The following is a 25,000-nucleotide window of genomic DNA, read 5'->3' as shown; positions in this document are numbered from 1 at the left end:
TCTGCCTAACTGTAAAAATCTGATTCATACAACCCCTACCTCTTCTAAAACCACCCTGTACTTCCAAGATTGCATTCTCTGTTTTATCCTTAATCCTATTAATCAGTACTCTACCATACACTTTTCCAACTACACTCAACAAACTAATACCTCTTGAATTACAACACTCATGCACATCTCTATATACAAATATATGCATATATATATATACACATGTGTATATATGCATATGTATGTGTATATATATGAGTATGTGTGTATATATATATGCATATGTGTATATAGGTATATATATGCATATATATACACATATGCATATATACACATATATGCACATATATACACATATATATGCATATATATACATGAACTGATCATAGTCAAGTTGGCCGTTACTGGTCGGGATATGTGAAGTGTTAACAGATTTTTCCTCTTTGTTAGAGGAAGGGCGGTTACGCTGTGGCTTGGTTGGCACTACAAAAATGACAGTTACAGGTTAGCTTGGGCTTGGCGTCACCAAACCCTCTCCCGATTGGTTGTTATGAGACTTTCGGGTCAAAACAACCAATCATTGATCAGGCATCGCAATGCCCATCTATGGGCGCTTGGGAAACAGCCCATAGGAGACAGTCTAGTTTCGGAGGTCTAGCGAGTGTGTCACGTAAGGAATGGCAGGTGCCAACCTGGGTTCCAAACAGAGTACCATTTTTATGAGGGCTTTTTCTTAGTAACGTAACGTAATCACAATTAAGGGCGCCCTTGTAAACTTAAGAGAATATAGTCTGTGTAAAATGATCAACGTGGCTATTATTTGTGCATGAAATCCCTCTCTATTTGTGTTTTCCTAAATTGATTGAACCCCCAATACGACCCAGATCGGGTCATACACATATATAAGCATACATAAACATATATATATGCATACATATATACACATATATGCATATATATATATGCATATATAAACATATATGCATATATATACACATATATATGCATATATATATGCATATATATATGCATATATATGCATATTTATACATATATATGCATATATATACATATTTATGTATATATATACATATATATGCATATATATACATATATATGCATATATATACATATATATATATGCATATATACACATATATGCATATATACATATATATGCATATATACATATATATACATATATATATATATGCATATATATACACATATATACATATATATATATATACAAATACATATGCATATAATTACACATATATGCATATATATACACATATGTATATATATATATATACACATATATGCATATATATACACATATATGCATATATATACACATATATGCACATATACACATACAAATATATACAAATATATATGCACGTATACCCTGTGTGTGTATATATATATATATATATATATATATATATATATATATATATATATATATACATATATATACATATATGTATATACTGTATATGCATATATATCTACTATATATATATACACATATATATACACATATAAATATACATATGCATATATATATGTGTATATATATATACATATGTGTATATATATGCATATATGTGTAATTATATGCATATGTATTTGTATATATATATATATATATGTATATATATGCATATATACACATATATATGCATATATACATATATATGCATATATACATATATATGCATATATACATATATATACATATATATGCATATACAGCATATATATATATATATATATATATATATATATATGCATATATATACACATATATACATATATATATATATATATATATATATATATATACAAATACATATGCATATAATTACACATATATGCATATATATACACATGTATATATATATACACATATATGCATATATATACACATATATGCACATATACACATACACATATATACAAATATATATGCACATATACCCTGTGTATATATATATATATATATATATATATATATATATATGCATATATATGAATACAGTATATGTATACATATATATAAACATATATGTATGCATATATACATAAAGTATATACATATATATGCATATATATATACGTATATATGCATATGTATACATATATATGCATATATATATATATATATATATATATATATATATATATATATATGCATATATATACATATATGTGCATATATATGCATATATATACATATATGTGCATATATATGCATATATATACATATATGTGCATATATATGCATATATATACATATATGTGCATATATATGCATATATATACATATATATGCATATATAGGCATGTATATATATATATATATATATATATATATATATATATATATATATATATATATATATACATATATACGCATATATATGCATATATATACATATACACATTTATGTATATACTGTATATGCATATATATCTACTATACATATATATACACATATATATACACATATATAAATATACATATGCATATATATACATATATATGCATATATATGTTTGCATATATATACATATATGTATGCATATATACACATATGTATGCATATATACACATATGTATGCATATATACACATATGTATGCATATATACACATATATGTATGCATATATACACATATATGTATGCATATATACATATGTATGCATATATACATATGTGTATGCATATATATACATATATGCATGTATAAATATATGCATATATATACACACATATATACACATACATATACATATATATGCATATATATATGCATAGATATATATATATATATATATATATATATATATATATATATATATATACAAATATATGCACATATATATTCATATATATATTCATATACAGTATATATGCAAATAAATACATGAATAAAAAGTATATACTTATATATGCATATATACATATATATGCATATATATCTACATATACTGTATATGCATATATGTATATATATGCATATATATCTACATATATATGCATATGTATCCATTTACATATATACGCATATATATATATATACATTTATATATATATATATATATATATATATATATATATATATATATATATATATATATATATATACATTTATATATATATACATATATATATATATATATATATATACATTTATATATATATATACATATATATATATATATATATATATACATTTATATATATATATACATATATATATATATATATATATATATACATTTATATATATATTTATATATATATATATACATTTATATATATATATATATATATATATATATATATATATATATATATATATATATATATATATATATATATATAAACAACACAATTCAGCACCATCCACAATCAAGTCGTTTACCAAGGCCACGACGAGCGGCAATAATTGACAGTTTTATTTATAGTGATACAGTCTGTAACTCCATCTACTACAATCTATCCATAGTGCAACTTAAGAAATTACAAAACAGAATGAGTATTGGAGCAAGACTGATAAAAGGTGTCCCACCCGAGGAAGAATTACTCCTACACTAATCGAATTACACTGGCTGCCTATTAGAGCTAGAATAGAGAATTAGATATGTGCAATAACCCACCAAGTTATCGAAATCAGACGTCCCAAACATCTAAGAGAATTACTACACATGGTGCAGCCAACGAATCGTGTAAAGTCAAAATATATGTCCACTGTAGGTTCTAGAGATTTCAAATATGCGCCACAAGACTATACAAAACGCTCCCACTGGACATCGGAAAAAATGAAGATAAGTATTTTAAGATGATACTGAAGACTTCCTTGTTTTCTAAGTGCTTCGATAATTTGGATTTGACAACTGAACGCGGAATCTGCCATGTGATACTCTTAATACCTGAGAGTGTATACGACAAAGAGATCTTTAAGTCCTATAGTGCACAGGGTTTCCCCCATTACCGTAGGATATATCTTATTAAATATTTACTTGCAAGAAAATTAAAGGTAATTTTCGAAAAAAAGCAGGAGTCTTTCAATACATACCCCATTTTTTTATTAGTAAAGTTTGCCGTGTGTTTTACTATAATAATACCAATCAAATTCTTATTGCACAAACCTTATGCAAAGCTTGAAAAGTGGACCTTCCGCATTCAAGTAAAATAATCCTGGTTTTTCCTTCATGAAAGAGTTTCCTTACTCGCCAAACTCTCATTGTAGGCCCTACCCTCTCAAAACACGATTGAAAGTGACATTCAGCGGGTCACTATGTATTAAATTTGTTTTTAAATCCACAATGCCACCATACTTAATACCAAAGAGAATAGCCTACACTGCAGTTACCATTTAAAATTCTTAGCAACCGGAAGACAATATATGTGCAGCCAACAATTTATTCTAACCTACAACAACTACACAGAATACTAATATAAAAACTTTTCCTCTACAAATTCTAATTCAAAGTGTTGAAAATTAATCTTGGCATCCATGATAACAGGCTATTTTAAAAATATCTGGTATATAAGCCAGCATTCATTCTTTATTGTACACTGAGGGATCATTAATGACCAAGAGGGAAAAGACAAGAATGTATGGGAAAGGTATTAAGTGGAAGGGGAAAGGGAAGGGGTGGCGTTTAAAGCGGGAAAGCTAGGTACCGTAGGTTATGATAGGAGGATTGGTAAGAAGGTAATGGAGAAATGGGGAATCTTTTTTCTAACAAGACATACAAGGAATGCTTACCTAATCCTTTCAACAGAAAAACAGGTAAAATACACCAACAACTACTGTACTATCCAAGTTTTCTTTAGTTTTCTATCGCATTCGGCCACTACTTGAACTGAATCACGTTAACCTTCCTCAAAGCCAACCACTTCCGAGATCAGAAAAGAACTGAAAATTACCATTATTGAATATCACAGGCGGGCGGGGAATGGACTTGTAACTGCCGTAACAATCGCCCCTCCGGTATGTTGACGACACTTACCGCCTAACTTTCAAGTTTATTGATGGTCGGTTGTTTCGGGTTATTAGCCATCAATATTTCTTCAAGACAGACTGCGCTCTTCCATTTTCTCTACTGAAGGATTAAGAGAGTTTATTCGGTATAGAATTCGGATTGAATAAACTATAGGAAAATAATGGCTAAATCATAAAAAACAAGTCGCCAGTAAAACTAAAATAAAGGAACTCACTAATTACAAATAGAACAAATGTCTACGTAAACTAGTTTTTGCGCACAAAAAGAACATTTTTTTTATTGTACCTATCTAATGACACCTTTCGATGAACAGGATTTTCTTTACGATCATTATTATTTATAATGAATGCACATTTCATAGAACGAGAGTCAATGAACTTCCATTAGCAACTTCAGCACTGAAAAAAGTAAGCTCGAGAGCCATGCAATGGTTTTATTAATTTCGGCCATATTCACCGACGTTGGAGCTGGGAAGACCTTAACACAGAGGTGAAATCTGGATGAAAGATAAAAAAAAGATTAGACAGCTAGATAGATAAAAGGAAGAGGAATTGAAGCAGAAAACTAAAACATGTGTGCAGTTGGAGGCCGAATGATGCTGGCTGCCACAAAGGCTCTCAGTAGCCTTAGCAAAAAATCAAGGAGAAATTTTTCCTAGATATTTTTAACATTAATGGAAAAATCTGTGGCCCACAATTTAAAGTGTTGCATTCTGGAACTTTATGGAGTTTTCATTTCACATATTTTTCAACCATATGTTTTGACATTTTTTAAGCTTAGTGTAATTCGAACGCACACACACACAATATATATATATATATATATATATATATATATATATATATATATATATATATATATGTATGTATGTGTGTGTGTGTGTGTGTGTGCGCATACATATATTATTATTATCCTTATTATTAATATCACTAGCTAAGCTACAACCGTAGTTGGAAAAGCAGGATGCTTTAAGCCCAAGGGCCCCAAGCAGGGAGAAGTAATGAACAATCAAAATGAAATATTTTAAGAACAGTAACATTTAAATAGACCTTTCATATATAAACTATGAAAACTTTTTTAAAAATGAAGACGAAGAGTAATAAGATAGAATAGTGTACCGAGTGTATCCTCAAACAAGAGAACTCTACCCCAAGACAGTGGAAGACCATGGTATAGAGGCTATGGCACTACTCAAGACTAGAGAACGATGGCTGTTTGAGTTTGGAGTGTCTTTCTCCTAGAAGAACTGCTTGCCATAGCTAAACAGTTTCTTCTACTCCTGCCAGCAGGAAAGTGGCCACTGAACAATTACAGTGCAGTAGTTAACTCCTTGAGCGAAGAATTGTTTGGTAATCTGAATGCTGTAGGGTGTATGAGGGCAGAAGAGAATGTGGAAAAAAATAGGCAAGACTATTCGGTGTATGTGTAAGCAAAGAAAAAATGAGCCGTAACCAGAGAGATAGATCCAATGTAATGCCGTCTGGCTAGTCAAAGGACTCAATATATATATATATATATATATATATATATATATATATATATATATATATATATATATATATATATATAATTTGCATGTGTGTATAAATTAGTTTGTCAATAATTCACATATGACTTTTTTATTTTCGAATATTATGTCACAAATACAGCTTAAAATTAAGCTCACTATAATCTGGGTGCAAACTATTAGAAATAGTGTTAAATTGACATTAAGGGATATTTGTATCTTAATGCTGAATATATATATATATATATATATATATATATATATATATATATATATATATACAGATCGATAGATATGAGTTGTGGTGGCCTATTGGAAACGTCCCTGCCTGGCGATTTGTCGGACTGGAGTTCAAGTCCCGCTTAAGCTCAATAATTTCTTGTTTCTGCTTGCGCGCAGAGGGAGGGGAGGGGCTTGAACGCTGATCATATGTACTGTATACTGTATATGGTCAGTCTCTAGGGCACTGTCCTGGTATTTTGGGGCATTGTCCTGCTAGCTGGGGCAGTGTCACTGCTCTTTGCCTCTGTTATTCATGAGCGGTCTTTAAACCTTTATCGGCGTGCTTGTGTGATGATACCATCACCCATATGTTTAAATGCAATCAGTCAGTGTGGGAACGTGGCTGGGTAGTACAGACACTTATTCACATTTGGCTGATCGTGGATTGCTTCCAAACTCCCACACACTGCTTCATTCAGCAGTAAATGAACACCAAAAACTGCTGGAGTAAAGAAAAAAAAAGTGTAGGGGTTAACAACCTAAATCCTATATACTTGATAGGAAATTGAAAGGTTGTACTTAATTGTTGGTAACCCCTTTATGATCAATAAGGTATATGGTACATTCTGGATATACTGTTGTTGTTCTCAAAAGAAAACTGTTCCTTTACTAACTGTTCTGTAAGAAGATTATTGTATTTACTAAAGGAAGAAGATCAAAATGTAATAAGGGCAGCTCTGCTTGCACACTTCCATTTACCTATTTACCAAGGCACTTACCCCAATGGGGGGGGGGTAGCCGACATCAAAACAAGGGAACAAAAGGGTACCTTTCCTCTCTCCGCTCCTCCCAGCCTGACGAGGGATTCAGCGGAGTTTGGCTGGTACTGCTAGGGTGACACAGCCCACCCTTCCCCGTTATCCACCACAAATGAAGTTTCACACATTGAATCCCCCACTGCTGCTACCTCAGTGGCCACCAAGGCAGCCGGAGGAAGTAGTAGGGCCAACCGGAACTGTGTCTCCATTCATTCGTATGTCTAGCACACTCTCTTTCCTTTCTCACATCTATCCTCCTATCACCCAGAGCTATCTTCATTCTATCCATCCACCCAAACCTTGGACTTCCTCTTGTACTTCTCCCATCAAATCTTGCATTATTCACCTTCTTTAGCAGACAGCCATTCTCCATTCTCTCAACATGGCCAAACCACCTCAACATATTCATATCCACTCTAGCTGCTAAATCATTTCTTACACCCGTTCTCACACTCTCTACTTCGTTCCTAACCCTATCTAAACGAGATACACCAGCCATACTCCTCAGAGACTTCATCTCAAACACATTCAATTTCTGTCTCTCAGGCACTTTCATTCCCCACAACTCCAATACATAAATCACAGTTGGTACAATCACTTTCTCACACAGAACTCTCTTTACATTCATGTCTAATCTTCTATTCTTTACCACTCTCTTCACTGCTCCCAACACTTTGCATCCTTCATTCACTCTCTGACGCACATCTGCTTCCACTCCACCATTTGCTGCAACAACAGACCCCAAGTACTTAAACTGATCTACTTCCTGAAGTAACTCTCCATTCAACATGACATTCAACCTCACACCACCCTCCCTTTTCGAGCATCTCATAACCTTACTCTTACCCACATTAACTCTCAACTTCCTTCTCGTCACTAATCGACCAAGCTTCTCTTCCGAGTCTGCAACTAGTACAGTATCATCCGCAAACAACAACTGATTTACCTCCAATTCATGATCACTCTCGTCTATTAATTTCAATCCTCGTCCAAGCACTCAAGCATTCACTCTCTTACCACTCGATCAACAAACCAATTGAACAACCATGGCAACATCACACATCCCTGACTTAGAGAACTTAAAAAGTTTTCTTGTGCAAATTTCTCCCGCAATTAAATAGAAAAGGGACCTGGTACTTTGCATAAGGGCAAAAAGTGTCTTTCACCACACTTTTAAGTAACTGACACAACAGTTCTGTTTGCACCATAAACTAGTCAAATAACTCTGGGATACTCAATGAACCAAAGGAAAGCAATGGGGAGGGTCAAAGAATCTGGACTTTCATAAAAAGGATGTAGCATTATAAGCAAAAAAATTCTTGGGAATACTAGAATCAAAAGTGCCAGGAACATGGGTAATACCCGAGAATCAGCCAGGTAATAAAGGACCAGATACAAACGAACAGGATATCCATCTGATGTGCCATGTACCTGAGCACTGGAATCAGATGTACCATAAATAGTAGTACCACCAAAGAAAGTGCCAAAATCAAATGTTCTCACCAGCTTTGTAGGGTTGATTGCATTGTTCTCTAAATGTCTAAGAGGGCCATATGCATCTTAATGGGGACTGTGGAGAGTAAATTTTTAAGTATTGTGTTCTTACAATAAAGTCTGCATAATATACAAAGGTGTCATAAGCTTCATCAATTACCTCCATAGTCAATCCCTACCATCAAGTGATATCACACAGTAGTTTTTTGGGTAATGTGCATAATGGCGCTTTCAATGAAAATTAATATAAATTCTAAAGCAATGCATATACATGCCAAAATTGTGTGCTAAAGATCATTTACTTTCATTAGTTTTTTCAGTAAGGTAGTGTAGAACGTGAGGAACACCTAAGCTCATGGCACTTAGAGGGCAATTACCTATTCTTTTCTTAAGAGTTTAATTTACACTTAGATTTATGACCCTATCATACTTGACTGAACAGAACTTCAAAGGCATTCTTACTGGAAAGAGATTCCACTGAAACACACTTAGAATTTCCTGTTTTGCTGTTGCTATTTCTAGTATCATGAACCAGAGTTTCTTACAGCATGGGGATACTTATTTCCTAACTAACTCTTAATTGTGCTTGAAAGCATATGGATCTATAACCACAGTTAGTATTAGGAATTGTCTACATATTCAGGGAATAAATGAGCTGAGGGGAAAAGCTTTATATGTTCTGCATCTAAAATCAGTGCCATTAGATTTACTGTATTATGGAAAATGAAAAAGATTCATATGATTATCCTTAATGGTAGTTACTTTATGAAAATTGGTAAACTTTTTGTCCTGACCTGATAATACTTATACTTACTTTAAATCCCACTGATTAACTATTAGTTGTATATACCATTTAAAATTTTACTTAAGGTAACTGGTTCAAGCTCAAGGGCCCAAAACTTCTCTACTAACATAATACAATTCTATATGCACTAAAATCATCAATAGGCATGCAATTTAATCATCAACTTCTACGTTCAAACTTTGATAATTTAGACATCTAGCTCAGGGATCTTAGGATACATTGTGCTAAGGATATTTCAGAACTCTAAATGACAAAAAACTGGGTCTACAATGTTGTCAAGTAGGATAAATATCATCCTACTTATTCTAAAGGAGATAGCTCAATATAATGGGGATATCACCACCTAAAGCAAGAAAAAACATACAGGGGACTTTAACATCATTCTCTATTGGGAAAGATGTCTTAGAAAGTGGAAATAAAAGGATCAGAACAATCACAGTATGCAAAAGATAATCTATGCTAATTTATATATATATATATATATATATATATATATATATATATATATATATATATATATATATATACAGTATATATATAACCCATAGAAATTGAGTCAGGAGTGCCACTGTAAAAGATGACAGCGCAATACTCTCCTATGATGCCTATTATTATCATTGTTACTAGTCAAGATACAACCCTATTTGGAGAAGCAGGATGCTACAAGATCAAGGACTCCAACAAGGGAAGTAACCAATGGGGAAAGGGAATTACTTAAGGAAATAATTAAATTATATATGAAGAGTAATGAATAAAAAATATGAAATATTTTTGGATCAGTAACAACGTTAAAATATATCCATCTTATATAAACTATGAAAGGAGACTTATGTAAGCCTGTTTAACAGAGAAGCATTCGCAACAATTTGAACTTCTAAAGCTCACTAATTCAACTGCAAGATTAGGAAGCCCATTCTAAAAACCAGCCTTAGCTGGAGTAAAGCTTCTAGAATACTGTGTAATATTGAGCCTTATGATGGCAAAGGCAAGACTGTTAGATTTAACTGCATACCTAGAACTACATACAGGATGGTACAGTTTGGGAAGAAATTAATGCAGGTGATGGTCAGAATTAGGAAAAAATATTATGTAACATGCACAAGGAACTAACTGAATAAAGATGTCAGAGAATAATATCCTGAGCATGAATAAGGAATCTATAGACTGCAAATTCCTGTCTACCATATTGAAATAAGTGTCAGTAAGAAAACAATACAACATAAGGTTGAATGAAAGAAGTAAAACATTTCCTTGAGATAGATTGATCACCGAAAATCTTGACTTCTTCAATAAGAACTTATGAAATTGAAGAAGCAGACCAAATGTAGTTCTCAAAATTAAATTTGCAATTAAGAATCACTCCTAGAATTCTAAATCAGTTATATATAGTTAGAAATATATTGTCAAAACAAAGATCTGGAGTTTGAGGAGCCATGGTTCTTGACTTACTTATAATCATACTTTGAGTTTTGTTAGGATTCAACTCCATGCCCCAAATTTTATTCCATGCAATAATTTTAGCTCGAGTTCTAATGAGGGATTTAGCATAGGTCTATAATTAGGAGATGGAACTGACACAAAGTGAGTAGCATAACCTACCTATGCAACAAACTTATTTTCTAGGCCTAACCGCATATCATGCATATTAAGTATGAAAAGTAATGGGCCGAGATCATCAATAACGATGCTAATAAAAGACCCTCCTATTTCCATCTGCTAACATCTGAAAATAAGGGACTCATGATCGATATGATCAAAGGTAGCAAGAAAATCAAGGCCAATCATACAAATTTCCTGACCACAATCAAGGGATTTCTGTACAGCATTGGAAATTGAAGAAAGGGCACCGCATGCTCCAAGGTCTTCGAGAGAGCCAAACTGCTCAGTAGGAAACCGGATCTCCTTCAACACACCTATTGAGATATTTTGCTGAAAGACATTCAAAAACTTTAAATATGGGAGTTATGGAAATTGGGCAGTAAAAAGCAAGGCTAGAGCTACCACAAACACATTTAGTTAATGGAGTGACATTACTAATTCTCCAACAAGTGCAAAAAGAACCTCTTCTTGCTATCTTGCAAAAATAAGTCAATTAGGAAGTTAAGAAATCACTAAAGAAATTAAAAAACCCATTTTTTTTTTATAAATTTTAAAATTTTTAAAGTTAATGAATTTGTCTCTTACTCAGATTACAAAGCATTTTGAAATTATTAAGTTTTAAGCAATTACGCTAATATTTCAATTCAAGAAGCCCCTGTTAGGATCACGAAAAGGAGAAAGAAGATAAGGCAAGAGCTGTTGCACATGTCTAAATACCACCAATACATAATGGTCTCCTTTATTTATATCAATCGATCAGAAGATTATATATTCTAAGGAAATTGCAGGAGGCATTACATACCCTATTTTATACAGAACAAATCACTGGTTAATAAGTTAATGGATGGTAACTTGTCCCATGAATATCGGCAGTTTGATAGATTTCTCAAGAGAACACAGCCTTACTCTCCTTGGGAAGTAGCAATGAGATGATTCAAGGTGACGCATAGGTCTACCTGTCAAATCATCAACGGCAATTATTTAGATCTCAATGATCACAGCTGGGAGGAAGAATCAGCTCGGCCATTAACCATAATTGCTTCGTATAATCTCCAATTCGGTAGAATAATGATCTACCACATTCTCCTTCAACTCATCAATGACCCGTAACCTTTAACCGAGAAAAATGGTGCATTCAAACAGAGTGGAAGACTAAGGGAAGTCTGCTTTCTACAGTAGGATAACGATCAACTTCCAATGGCAAATGTCTTAGTAAATCGAAGTTTAAATAGTATCATGTCACACCTCCTTACTAATGATTCTCAACGATATTAAGGAAAGGAGGCAGAGCTTTACTCAACACAGCAAAAAAGAGCCGTCTGGGAAGGACACCTGGTTGTAAGCAGATTCCCCCACTGATGCCACATCCCCACAGATCATCAGACTACTCTCCAAACCCCCTCCCTTACTCTGTCCTCTAGGAAATACCTATTTACATTGTAGACAACTGCATTAAGGTGGTCATATGGCGCGCTTGAAGCAGGGTTATGGTCTATTGCGAGAGAGTGTAGTAGTAGTAGTAGTAGTAGTAGTAGTAGTAGTATTAATTATCAATTATCAATTACTAATTATTATTATTAATTATCAATTGAAAATAATAATAATAATAAAAATAATAATAATTATTATTATTATTATCATTGTTGTTGTTGTTGTTACTACTACTACTAATACAGTACTACTACTACTACTACTACCACCTAAACTACAACCCTACTTGGAAAAGCAGGATGCTATGAGACCTAGGACTCCCTCCTACAGGAAAAAAATAGCCCAATGAAGAAAGGAAACAAGGAAATATATAAAATATATGAGAAGTGATGAACAATTAAAATGAAATACTTCAAAGATCAATAACAATATTAAAACAGATCTTTCATATGTACATACATATACCAAGGCACTTCCCCCAATTTTTTTTGGGGGGGGGGGTAGCCGACATCAACAAATGAAACAAAACAAAAAAGGGGACCGCTACTCTCTACGTTCCTCCCAGCCTAACAAGGGACTCAACCGAGTTCAGCTGGTACTGCTAGGGTGCCACAGCCCACCCTCCCACATTATCCACCACAGATGAAGCTTCATAATGCTGAATCCCCTACTGCTGCTACCTCCGCGGTCATCTAAGGCATCGGAGGAAGCAGAGGGCCTACCAGAACTGCGTCACAATTGCTCGCCATTTATTCCTATTTCTAGCACGCTCTTTTGCCTCTCTCACATCAATCCTCCTATCACCCAGAGCTTCCTTCACTCCATCCATCCACCCAAACCTTGGCCTTCCTCTTGTACTTCTCCCATCAAATCTAGCATTATTCACCTTCTTTAGCAGACAGCCATTTTTCATTCTCTCAACATGGCCAAACCACCTCAACACATTCATATCCACTCTAGCTGCTAACTCATTTCTTACACCCGTTCTCACTCTCACCACTTCATTCCTAACCCTATCTACTCGAGATACACCAGCCATACTCCTTAGACACTTCATCTCAAACACATTCAATTTCTGTCTCTCCATCACTTTCATTCCCCACAACTCCGATCCATACATCACAGTTAGTACAATCACTTTCTCATATAGAACTCTCTTTACATTCATGCCCAGCCCTCTATTTTTTACTACTCCCTTAACTGCCCCCAACACTTTGCAACCTTCATTCACTCTCTGACATACATCTACTTCCACTCTACCATTTGCTGCAACAACAGACCCCAAGTCCTTAAACTGATCCACCTCCTCAAGTAACTCTCCATTCAACATGACATTCAACCTTGCACCACCTTCCCTTCACGTACATCTCGTAACCTTACTCTTACCCACATTAACTCTCAACTTCCTTCTCTCACACACACTTCCAAATTCTGTCACTAATCAGCCACGCTTCTCTTCTGTGTCTGCAACCAGTACAGTATCATCTGCAAACAACAACTGATTTACCTCCCATTCATGGTCATTCTCGTCTACCAGTTTTAATCCTCGTCCAAGCACTCGAGCATTCACTTCTCTCACCACTCCATCAACATACAAGTTAAACAACCACGGCGACATCACACATCCCTGTCTCAGCCCCACTCTCACCGGAAACCAATCACTCACTTCATTTCTTATCCTAACACATGCTTTACTACCTTTGTAGAAACTTTTCACTGCTTGCAATAACCTTCCACCAACTCCATATAACCTCATCACATTCACATAGCTTCCCTATCAACTCTATCATACGCTTTCTCCAGATCCATAAACGCAACATACACCTCCTTACCTTTTGCTAAATATTTCTCGCATATCTGCCTTACTGTAAAAATCTGATTCATACAACCCCTACCTCTTCTAAAACCACCCTGTACTTCTAAGATTGCATTCTCTGTTTTATCCTTGATCCTATTAATCATTACTCTACCATACACTTTTCCAACTACTCTTAACAAACTAATACCTCTTGAATTACAACACTCATGCACATCTCCCTTACCCTTATATAGTGGTACAATACATGCACAAACCCAATTTACTGGTACCATTGACACCACAGAACACATATTAAACAATCTCACCAACCATTCAGTACAGTCACACACCCTTCCTTCAACATCTCAGCTCTCACACCATCCATACCATACGCTTTTCCTACTCTCGTTTCATCTAGTGCTCTCCTCACTTCATCTATTGTAATCTCTCTCTCATTCTCATCTCCCATCACTGGCACCTCAACACCTGCAACAGCAATTATATCTGCCTCCCTATTATCCTCAACATTCAGTAAACTTTCAAAATATTCGGCCCACCTTTTCCTTGCCTCCTCTCCTTTTAAAAACCTTCCATTTCCATCTTTCACTGTCTCTTCAACTCTTGAGCCAGCCTTCCTTACTCTCTTCACTTCTTTCCAAAACAACTTCTTATTCTCTTCATATGAATGACCCAATCCCTGACCCCACCTCAGGTCAGCTGCCCTCTTTGCCTCACGTACCTTGCGGTTTACTTCCACATTTTTCTCTTTATATTTTTCATACTTCTCTATACTATTACTCTGCAGCCATTCTTCAAAAGCCCTCTTTTTCTCTTCCACTTTTACCTTCACTCCATCATTCCACCATTCACTGCCCTTCCTCATGCTGCCTCCAACAACCTTCTTGCCACACACATCACTTGCAATCCCAACAAAAGTTTCTTTTACTAACTTCCACTCATCCTCTAAATTCCTAGTTTCTATTACTTTCACTTTGTCATATGTCATTTTCAACCTTTCCTGATATTTACTTTTTACCCCCGGTTTTATTAGCTCTTCAACCCTCACTAGCTCCCTTTTACATCCACCTACTCTATTCCCCCACTCTTTTGCTACAACTAATTTTCCTTCCACCAAAAAAGGATCAGACATACCGTTAGCCATACCCCTAAACACGTGCACGTCTTTCAATCTTCCAAACATTCTTTTAGTTATCAACACATAATCCATTAATGCCCTTTCTACTACTCTTCCATTTGCCACTCTTACCCATGTATACTTATTTTTATCTTTCTTTTTGAAAAGGCTATTACTTATCACCATCTTTTGCTCAACACACATATCTACCAGTCTCTCACCAGTCTTTCATATGTAAACTATAGAAAGACTTATGTCAGCTTGTTCAACATAAAAACATTTGCTGCAAGTTTGAACTTTTGAAGCTTTACCGATTCAACTACCTGATAAGGAAGATCATTCCACAACTTGGTCAAAGCTGAAATAAAACATCTAGAATACTGTGTAGTATTGAGGCTCATGATGGAGAAGTAGCTATTAGAATTGACTGCATACCTAGTATTACGAACAGGATGGTACTGTCAGTGAATGAATAGTGGCAGAATCTGGCATATGAGTGCGGTAGGGCCCCACTCATATGCCACATTTAGGAGGGGGAGGTGGGAAACCTTTATACAGAAAACACAGCTTGGTGGTGTGGAACCAAATTTAGAATAGTTTCGGGTACAATTTTGGAAATACACCAAATTATATAAAAACAGAGAGAGAGAGAGAGAGAGAGAGAGAGAGAGAGAGAGAGAGAGAGAGAGAGAGAGAGAGAGAGAGAGAGAGAGAGAGAGAGAGGGGGGGTAAAGAGCTGGAGTGGAGTTGGAGAAAGAAGGTAAGTCAGTGAGTGATCTGTGATGTGACATCAGTAGGGGAATCCGTTTAAAACCACACGCCCTACCTTATCAGCACATTCTTGCTTAGTTGGCCATCCAACCATATATCTTGAGCATGTTAAAAGTACTGTGGGTCCATTATGTATGCACAAATGGAAACTACCCATGTTGAAGTTTACCTCACTTTACATTCAATCTACATATTTCATTTAGAAAACGATAAGCTGGAATCCTGGACTAGTACAGTGGTAACGTGTTCAGTTGTTCACTAGGGAATGAATGAATGAATGATTTGTAATTATCTGGCATCATAACATCGGTGGTCATTGATGCCGATTTAAGTATACTTGATTAACAAATAAAAAACTAAAATAAAAAACAGAAATGAATAAATAACTTAATAGTGAAAATGTTAAAATTAATATATTTAAAAACGAGTAAGAAGGTCAGCTTCCAATATGAACTTAAAAATGCCATTAACATCATAAAAAATGCCCCCTGCAAGAATATTGGTGAGGATGTACCTGCCATCCTCACCACAAGCTTCAGACAGAAATTGTTCCCTGATCCCCACAAGACTTGAACATTCAATAAGTAAATGCCTCACAATCAGAGGAACCAAACAATCATCACAAAATGGCTGGCACCTGCCAGTCATCGGGAACTTGTGAGTCAAGGTGTGTAGCCAATTCTAAGGCGACAAAGGGCAGTCTCCCACCTTCTTGGGATATTTTCATACTTCCATGGAGGTACAGCATTTGTTATTTCCTTCATCTTATTCTGATCAACAGAATTCCAGTAGCGTTGCCAAACATCACAAAGAAACTTTTTGATATCAGACAAAAAGTCATTACTAGGAAAAAGATATCTTCCTGGAAGTAGTCTGCTGTCTCTTTTGCCAATTTGTCTGCCGCTTCATTACCAAGGGGTGCACACCAAGAATGCGACAGAAATAATGACAACTGTTTTACTTGTAGAAAACTTGAAGCCATTCAAATCTGCTCACTTCATAATTCGATTGATCGTGAGTTGAAGCTTTCTTTCAACTGTTGGGCCCCACAGTGGAGAGTTGGGCTTGCCCGGCTGACGTTCTGGTGAGCTTCAATTTTGATGAAACTGCAACTGAAACCAGACACCTTTAACCTTTAAAAGAACAATAGAATTAAGACACCAAAAATGGTATAAACAAGCATATTTGACAAAGTTGGGATAACTAAAACAAGAGGACTCGGAGATTTCTGACCTCCGCTAAAGGTAAATGGAGTTGTCCATGTACTAAGATCTATCTGTGGTGGAAATTTCATCAAAATCCAAAATTTGTTTAGAGGTTATCTTTAAAATGGCAAAAAATACAAATCCGGATCTTGAATCTGGATCCGGATCATCTCTAAAATTTAATGTAGTCGTCCATGACATAAGATCTAATTGTCAAGAAATTTTTGTCAAAATCTGTTGTCGAGTAGTTATTACATAATCCTCTCCACAGACAGACAAAAGAAAGACAAATCCGGAACCGGATCATCTCCAAAAGTTAATGAAGTCATCCATCGCCTAAGATCTATCTGTGTTCGAAATCCCATCAAAATCTATCAATTTATTTTGATATCTTTAAAATGGCAAAAAGTGCAAATCCAGATCTAGAATCCAAAGCTGGATCTGGATCATCTCCAAAATTTAATGGGGTCGTCCATGACCTAAGATCTGTCAGTAGTGAAAATTCCATAAAAATCCTCCAATTTATTTTGACGCTATCTTTAAAATTGAGAAAACAGCAAATTCGGATATAAAATCTAAAGCCGAATCTGGATCATCTCCAAAATATGATCGGGTTGTCCATGCCATAAGATCTGTATGTAGTGAAAAATCCACCAAAATCCAACAATCTATTATGATGTTATCTTTAAGATGGTGAAAATGCATATTCAGATATAGAATCCGAAGCCGGATCCGGATCATCTCCAAAATTTAATGGTGTCGTCCATGACCTAAGGTATGTCTATAGTAGAAATTTCATCAAAATTCGTAGATCTATTTTGAAGTTATCTTTGAAACAGTGAAAAATGCAAATTCGGATATAGAAATTGAAGCCGGATCCGGATTATCTCCGAAATTTAATGGGATCATCCATGACCTAAGATCTGTCTATAGTGAAAATTCCATCTAAATCCGGCGATTAACTTTGATATTATCTTAAAAATGTCGAAAAATGCAAATTTGCATTTAGAATCAAAGGCCGGATCTGGATGATCTCCAAAATTTAATGGGATCCTCCATGGCCTAAGATCTGTCTGTAGTAAAAATTCTATCAAAATTCGTTAATTTATTTTGACGTTATCTTTAAAATAGCGAAAAATACAAATTCAGATGTAGAATCTGAAGCCAGGTCCAGATCATCCCCAAAATTTAATGGGGTCGTCCATGATCTAAGATCTGTCTGTAGTGAAAATTCCATCAAAATCTGTCAATTCATTTAGACTTTATCTTTGAAATGGAAAAAAGAAAATGTGAAATCGGATCTAGAATCGGGATCCGGATCATCTCCAAAAATTAACGGGGTCGTCCATGACCTAAGATCTGTCAGTAGTGAAAATTTCGTCAAAATCCGTAAAGTAGTCTTGACGTAATCCTGTCCTCATACATACAGAAACATAGACAAATAAATCTCGATTTTCTAACCTTGGTGGCAGTAATAATGTCATGTTACATTGATTACAAGGTACTTTATTAAACGTTTAACGTAAGACGTGAAACAGAAAATATCACGTTTTATAAGGACACTTCGTACTGCTGACTCTCCTCTCCTTACAAATATGACTGAGGCACTAAATAGGGGTTCTCCAGGCACACTGGCACAGGTACTTGTACTGTTGTGAGCGCGATGCTTCTACATTCCGAACCTGACAGACAACAGTCATAGCCACCAAGAAATATTGAGATAGAGGAACGTTGAGACTGAGGACCATACCAAGTAATAACGCACTGTTTATGAATGAGTGAATTTATGAATTAGGGTTATGTTGCAGGTGCTGAGGAGTCCATTAAGCACAGAGATACAGTAGAGGAAAACGCCAAAGTAGCATTATGAAGCAAAGGTTAAAATAGCTTGAACCGCAAGATGAAAAAAAGTAAACAGGAACTGTGGTAAAGTTGACGACTAAACAGTAGGCTCAGCAAAGGGCCAGAGGGATGCTGCAAAGATCCTTCAGTAATATCCACAGTGCAACTATAGACACTATCCATACACTTTCAAAACTTGAATGGTAGAAGATACACTAATAAACTGGAACATTTTTGGGGGGATTACTATGTTTTAGGTAGTTTCAGAAAGAATTTTCTATATCTAATGTCTGAATATCTTGCTTTGCTTGAAGAATGTATCGTCTTGTTTGTTTGTTAGCGTTTAAAGTGGCAGGTGATATTTTTCAAAAAGTTAATTATAATAATACACTTGAAAAATATCTATGAGGCTTAGGTTTAGTTTCAATCATAACAGTAATTATTTAACATCATGAAATCTTTCACTTACACACCATTGGCATCTGATGCAAGATATGGCAGCTATTATATAAATTTTCATATAAGTGGACATTTCTTTGCCATTCATTTCGTTCTGCAAATGCTTTTTTATTTCTATTTTCACCAGTATCATTTACGTGGGTAGGGATAAATTAATCTTGAAATGAATAAAAGGAATAGACTTTTTATATACGAATATTAAAAGAACTTTTGAAGTCGAAAATTAATCCAACTTGGACATAAAAGTTTATAGAAACACATAGATGGACCCCCCCACCAAACATATATATACACACACACACACGCGCGCGCGCATATATATATATATATATATATATATATATATATATATATATATATATATATATATATATATATATAGATATGTGTGTGTTGTTTGTGTCTACTTGATTTAATAAAGCTTAGCCATTTAATGACACCAAGCATAAATCTATTGTCATACGGGGGGAAAGATTTGAAATGTATCTTATTTGCTCTAATAATAATAATAATAATAATAATAATAATAATAATAATAATAATAATAATAATAATAGGAGAAATCGAAGATTTCAAGGCCTCCGCCAATGAATATTGTTCACATTCTACTCAAGTCTACGGCGAAACACTTGTCTTGAAATTCTGATCGTGGATGAATTAGTACTGTGACATTTAACTAAAGTCTACGGACAGCGCATCCTCACTTTTCATTGGCAGACTATAGATGGTGAAACGTGTAATGTTGATCCAGAATCACGCTTTTGATCCGTTTCACCTCCAAAATTTGATAGTTTATTTTTATGCACATTATCTATGCATTGTTAAAATTTGGTGAAAATACAATTTGTGAATGTTTTGACGTAATCTTGAATATTGTGAAAAATGCAAATCCGGATCCGGAACATGATGGAAATTTCGGCAAAATCCGTCAATTTGTTTAGATGTTATACATACACACACACACACACACACACACATATATATATATATATATATATATATATATATATATATACATACATATACAGTATATACATATAAATATATACACACACACACATATATATATATATATATATATATATATATATATATATATATATATATATATATATATATATAGGCTACATATAACACTTGTCATTCATTTCTGTCGCATTCGTGGTGTACAACCCCCGGTAATGAAGCGGCAGACAAATTATCAAAAGAGACAGCAGACAATTTACTTCCAGGAAGATATCTTCTTCCTAGTAATGACTTTTTGCCTATCAAAAAGTTTCTTAGTGATGTTTGGTAACTCTACGGGAATTCTGATCAGAATAAGATGAAGGAAATAACAAATGCTATACCTCCATGGAAGTATGAAAATATGCCAAGAAGGTGGGAGACTGTCCTTTGTCGCCTTAGAATTGGCTACACACCTTTGACTAACGAGTTCCCGATGAATGGCAGGTGCCAGCCATTTTGTGATGATTGTTTGGTTCCTTTGTGGTGAAAATTTCGTCAAAATCCGTCAAGTAGTTTTGACGTAATCTTGTTGACAGGCAGACAGACACACGTAGGCAAATAAATAAACCGACTCGATTTTATAACCTCCTTTGCGAAGATGATGATGATAATAATAATAATAATAATAATAATAATAATAATAATAATAATAATAATAATAATAGGAAACATGCCAAAACGATTATGAATCTGCAAATATGAAATGAAATACCTAAACAAATTTAAATTCAACATTAATTAAAAACATTTCAATTTAGCATTAATATATGAGTCAGCGAGTGACTGCTAATCCAAAGGTCATGAAACACGATGCATATAACATACATATGAAACTTTGTAAGAAAACAAGTACACCGTGTAACAACGTTAAGTGGCAGTTGGCCCATTGGTGGGGAAAAGGTGAGTGGGGTGAGGGTGGGTAAGATTACATTCCCACCGATTACAGCTTCAGAACAGCGCGTGCTACTGTTGTATACCACCAACCTGGTGGTCCCAGCCAGCCAGCCAGCCAGCCTCCTAGGCGGTGGCGGTGGCGGTCAAGCCACTGTTCCTAATCACGTGCTTTATGTCCGGGGTGATTATTTTCATTAAAGAATCGTCCCTTACTACCTACACGAGTGTTCTACGTGCAGTGATTTGCAATAATAATTAAGAACGACGAATATTCAAATAACCTTCACCATAATTCTCAACCTACTACCTTTACCAGTTCATCTTAGGTAGTAAGTTGACCAAGGCACCAGCCACCCGTTGAGATACTACAGCTAGAGAGTAAGGGGGTCCTTTGACTGGCCAGACAATGCTACATTGGATCCCTCTCTCTGGTTACGGCTTATTTCATCTTTGCCGACACATACACAGAATAGTCCGGCCTATTCTCTACACATTTTCCTCTTTCCTCATACACTTGACAACACTGTGATTACCAAACAATTCTTCTGTGAAGAGGTTAACTACTGCACTGTAACTGTTCAGTGGCTACTTTCCTCTTGATAAAAGTAGAGGAGACTTTTTAGCTATGGCAAGCAGCTCTTCTAGGAGGACACTCCAAAACCAAACCTTTGTTCTCTAGTCTTGGGTAGTGCTATAGCCTCTGTGCTATGGTCTTCCGCAGTCTTGGATTAAAGTTCTCTTGCTTGACGGTTCACTCTTCCGCATTATTTTATCGTGTTTCTCTTTCTCTTGTTATTTTGAAGATTTTATAGTTTATATATGAAAGATTTATTTTAATGTTATTATTGTTCTTAAACTTGTCTTGTGGTTTATTTCCTTTCCTCACTGGGGTATTTTCCTTTTTGGACCCCTTGGGCTTATAGCATTTTGCTTTACCAATTAGGGTTGTGGCTTAGCAAATAATAATAATAATAATAATAATAATAATAATTCCCACAGAAATCAAGACTCCATTTTGGCACACCGTCTTCCCCATTCTATTGCCAAATTCCGAGGCCTTTCGTACCTTTATCCTTATCTGAGGAAGGAATAATACCACCTTACCTAAGAAATTCACTCGCTCTCACAGACGTCACGGTCTTCCACCATTCTCTCTCTCTCTCTCTCTCTCTCTCTCTCTCTCTCTCTCTCTCTCTCTCTCTCTCTCTCTCTCTCTCTCTCTCTCTTATACTATATTATATTATTTACGGTACTCAATCGCGAAGGTTGAAACTGGTCTAATGTTAAAATAAAAATAAGGGAAGTTTCAATCCTGTTTTTCCATAACCTGTATAAAAAACAATATAAACAATCGTCTAATATTTCATAAGGTAGATAGACACTATTGCCTCTACTCCCCTCCCCCCCAAAGAAAAGGAAACAAAAGATACGTTGTGGCGACATAAATCCCTCCTCACTTACCCTGGCATTCAAGAGATCGCGTTGGCGCTTCCACAGTAGAGCCTGGAGAGGAGTTACAAACTCCGTGTTAATTGTGTCATCCATCTTGTATCCCTTCTTTTAGTCTCTTAACTCACTGCTGCATTCTCTTTGGCCTCCCTTGGTGTTTTCATCACCTATATCCTGACCAGTTGAGTTATCGACGAAATGGTTCGAAACGTTTTCACTTAAGGCTTTTTGAATCAAAGGTTAATTTTTGAGCACGTGTTACTTTATTTCTTTTTGTAGTTATTTCGCTTTGTGTTATAAGCTTTAAGCTTAACTAGCCCGTATTGAAGAAACACCACACAGTTGCTACGTAAAAGAAAATTTTCTGTCCACAGATTCTTCACTGTTTACTAACCTATATTTCCGCTCCGCAACAGATTAAAAGCATTCTTTCAGTGAATACATCTGACAAAACATCGAGCGAATCGCTGTATCTGTAAACACAGGAATATTGTCACTAATTATAAATCACTCGCAACTAGCTCCTTCGCTAAAACACAAATAACGAATTGTTTACTATTCCTTGTATGTGCTTTGTTTACAACGTGGGACCTCGCCCATGCCCGACACACTTCATAATAGAGTGGCATTTGACCATGGGACCTTCGCTCACTCTGGCCACAAATACAACCATCGCCAGCTGCTGTCTTGATTTCCGGTCGAGCAGATGCAGTAGCTATAGCTAGCTATTCACCTCCTCAGGTGTCCTTCGACTGAGGACGATACAGCACCTAGGAAGACCTTGAGAAAAACAAAATTCGTCTCAGTGTAAAATAATAAAAAATCATGTTATACAAACATTATCAAATTAATAAAAAATTTTCAGGTATATGTCTAGGTGGTGTCATTTCTCTAAACGGTTAGATGAAAATTACCTTAAGTTACTCAAGTATCACTTGAGTCAGAGATGAGAACATATGGTAGTATTCAATAAGCAAACTTTTCATTTCAACGAGTTGACAATGCGTCACAATCTTTCAGAACTCGTCAGTGCCGATAACGAGCGTAGCTCCTAAAGTTTCGTGTCTTCGGGAAAAGAAAGTTACTTGTAACTTTTCAGTAATATAGAAAATCTCACAGGAGACAATACGAATGATGCCCTCTGTCCCTGCCTCGGATGCGTTATGGGGCATGTGCGTAAAAGTGAGTTACATCTGTCCCTGCTTGGCCCGCCATTCCCCCTCCTCTTACTACCCCCCGGGCCCCGCCAGCCTAGAGTGACGCACCAACGCCGTGACGTAAATAATACCAATATACCCATGTGCATAATGACGATCAAAGGGGCGGGGATGAGGACAGGGGTACTAAGGGTTCTCCGAGAGCTGGAGGTGAGGGTAGGCAGCTGGTTATAAGGATGAAATAACAAAAACCCCTGGCTACCGGGATTGGCGGTTTTGTTTGGTAGGGAGACCAGGGGGTGGGGCGTGGATGGAGGGAATACAAAATAAAACGCGTTACGTCGTAATAACAACTTACGGCTTCATCCACACGCTTTGTCGATTCCAAAA

At 35.2% G+C, this 25,000-nt stretch overlaps 1 protein-coding gene across 3 annotated transcripts in view; it reads right to left on the bottom strand.

Annotated features, from left to right (window-relative positions):
- LOC137654596 (uncharacterized) overlaps positions 1-24,555 on the bottom strand; it is a 114,507-nt gene extending 89,952 nt beyond the window's left edge. The window contains exons 1-2 of one of the 3 annotated variants that reach the window (XM_068388377.1): positions 24,368-24,555; positions 23,466-24,233 (exon numbers count right to left, since the gene is read on the bottom strand). In XM_068388377.1, the coding sequence (XP_068244478.1) occupies positions 23,466-23,549 (84 nt within the window). In that variant the 5' untranslated portion in view covers positions 23,550-24,233; positions 24,368-24,555. Of the gene's footprint in view, positions 1-4,778; positions 4,936-23,465; positions 24,234-24,367 lie in introns of those variants that run through there. The other 2 variants (XM_068388386.1, XM_068388403.1) reach the window with 2 other exon arrangements.
- Positions 24,556-25,000: the final 445 nt, after the last annotated feature.

The sequence above is a fragment of the Palaemon carinicauda genome, chromosome 1 (genome assembly GCF_036898095.1).
Source record: "Palaemon carinicauda isolate YSFRI2023 chromosome 1, ASM3689809v2, whole genome shotgun sequence".
Classification (NCBI taxonomy): domain Eukaryota; kingdom Metazoa; phylum Arthropoda; class Malacostraca; order Decapoda; family Palaemonidae; genus Palaemon; species Palaemon carinicauda.
Note: the sequence above shows the minus strand (reverse complement) of the source record. Positions and strands in the feature narration are given on the sequence as shown.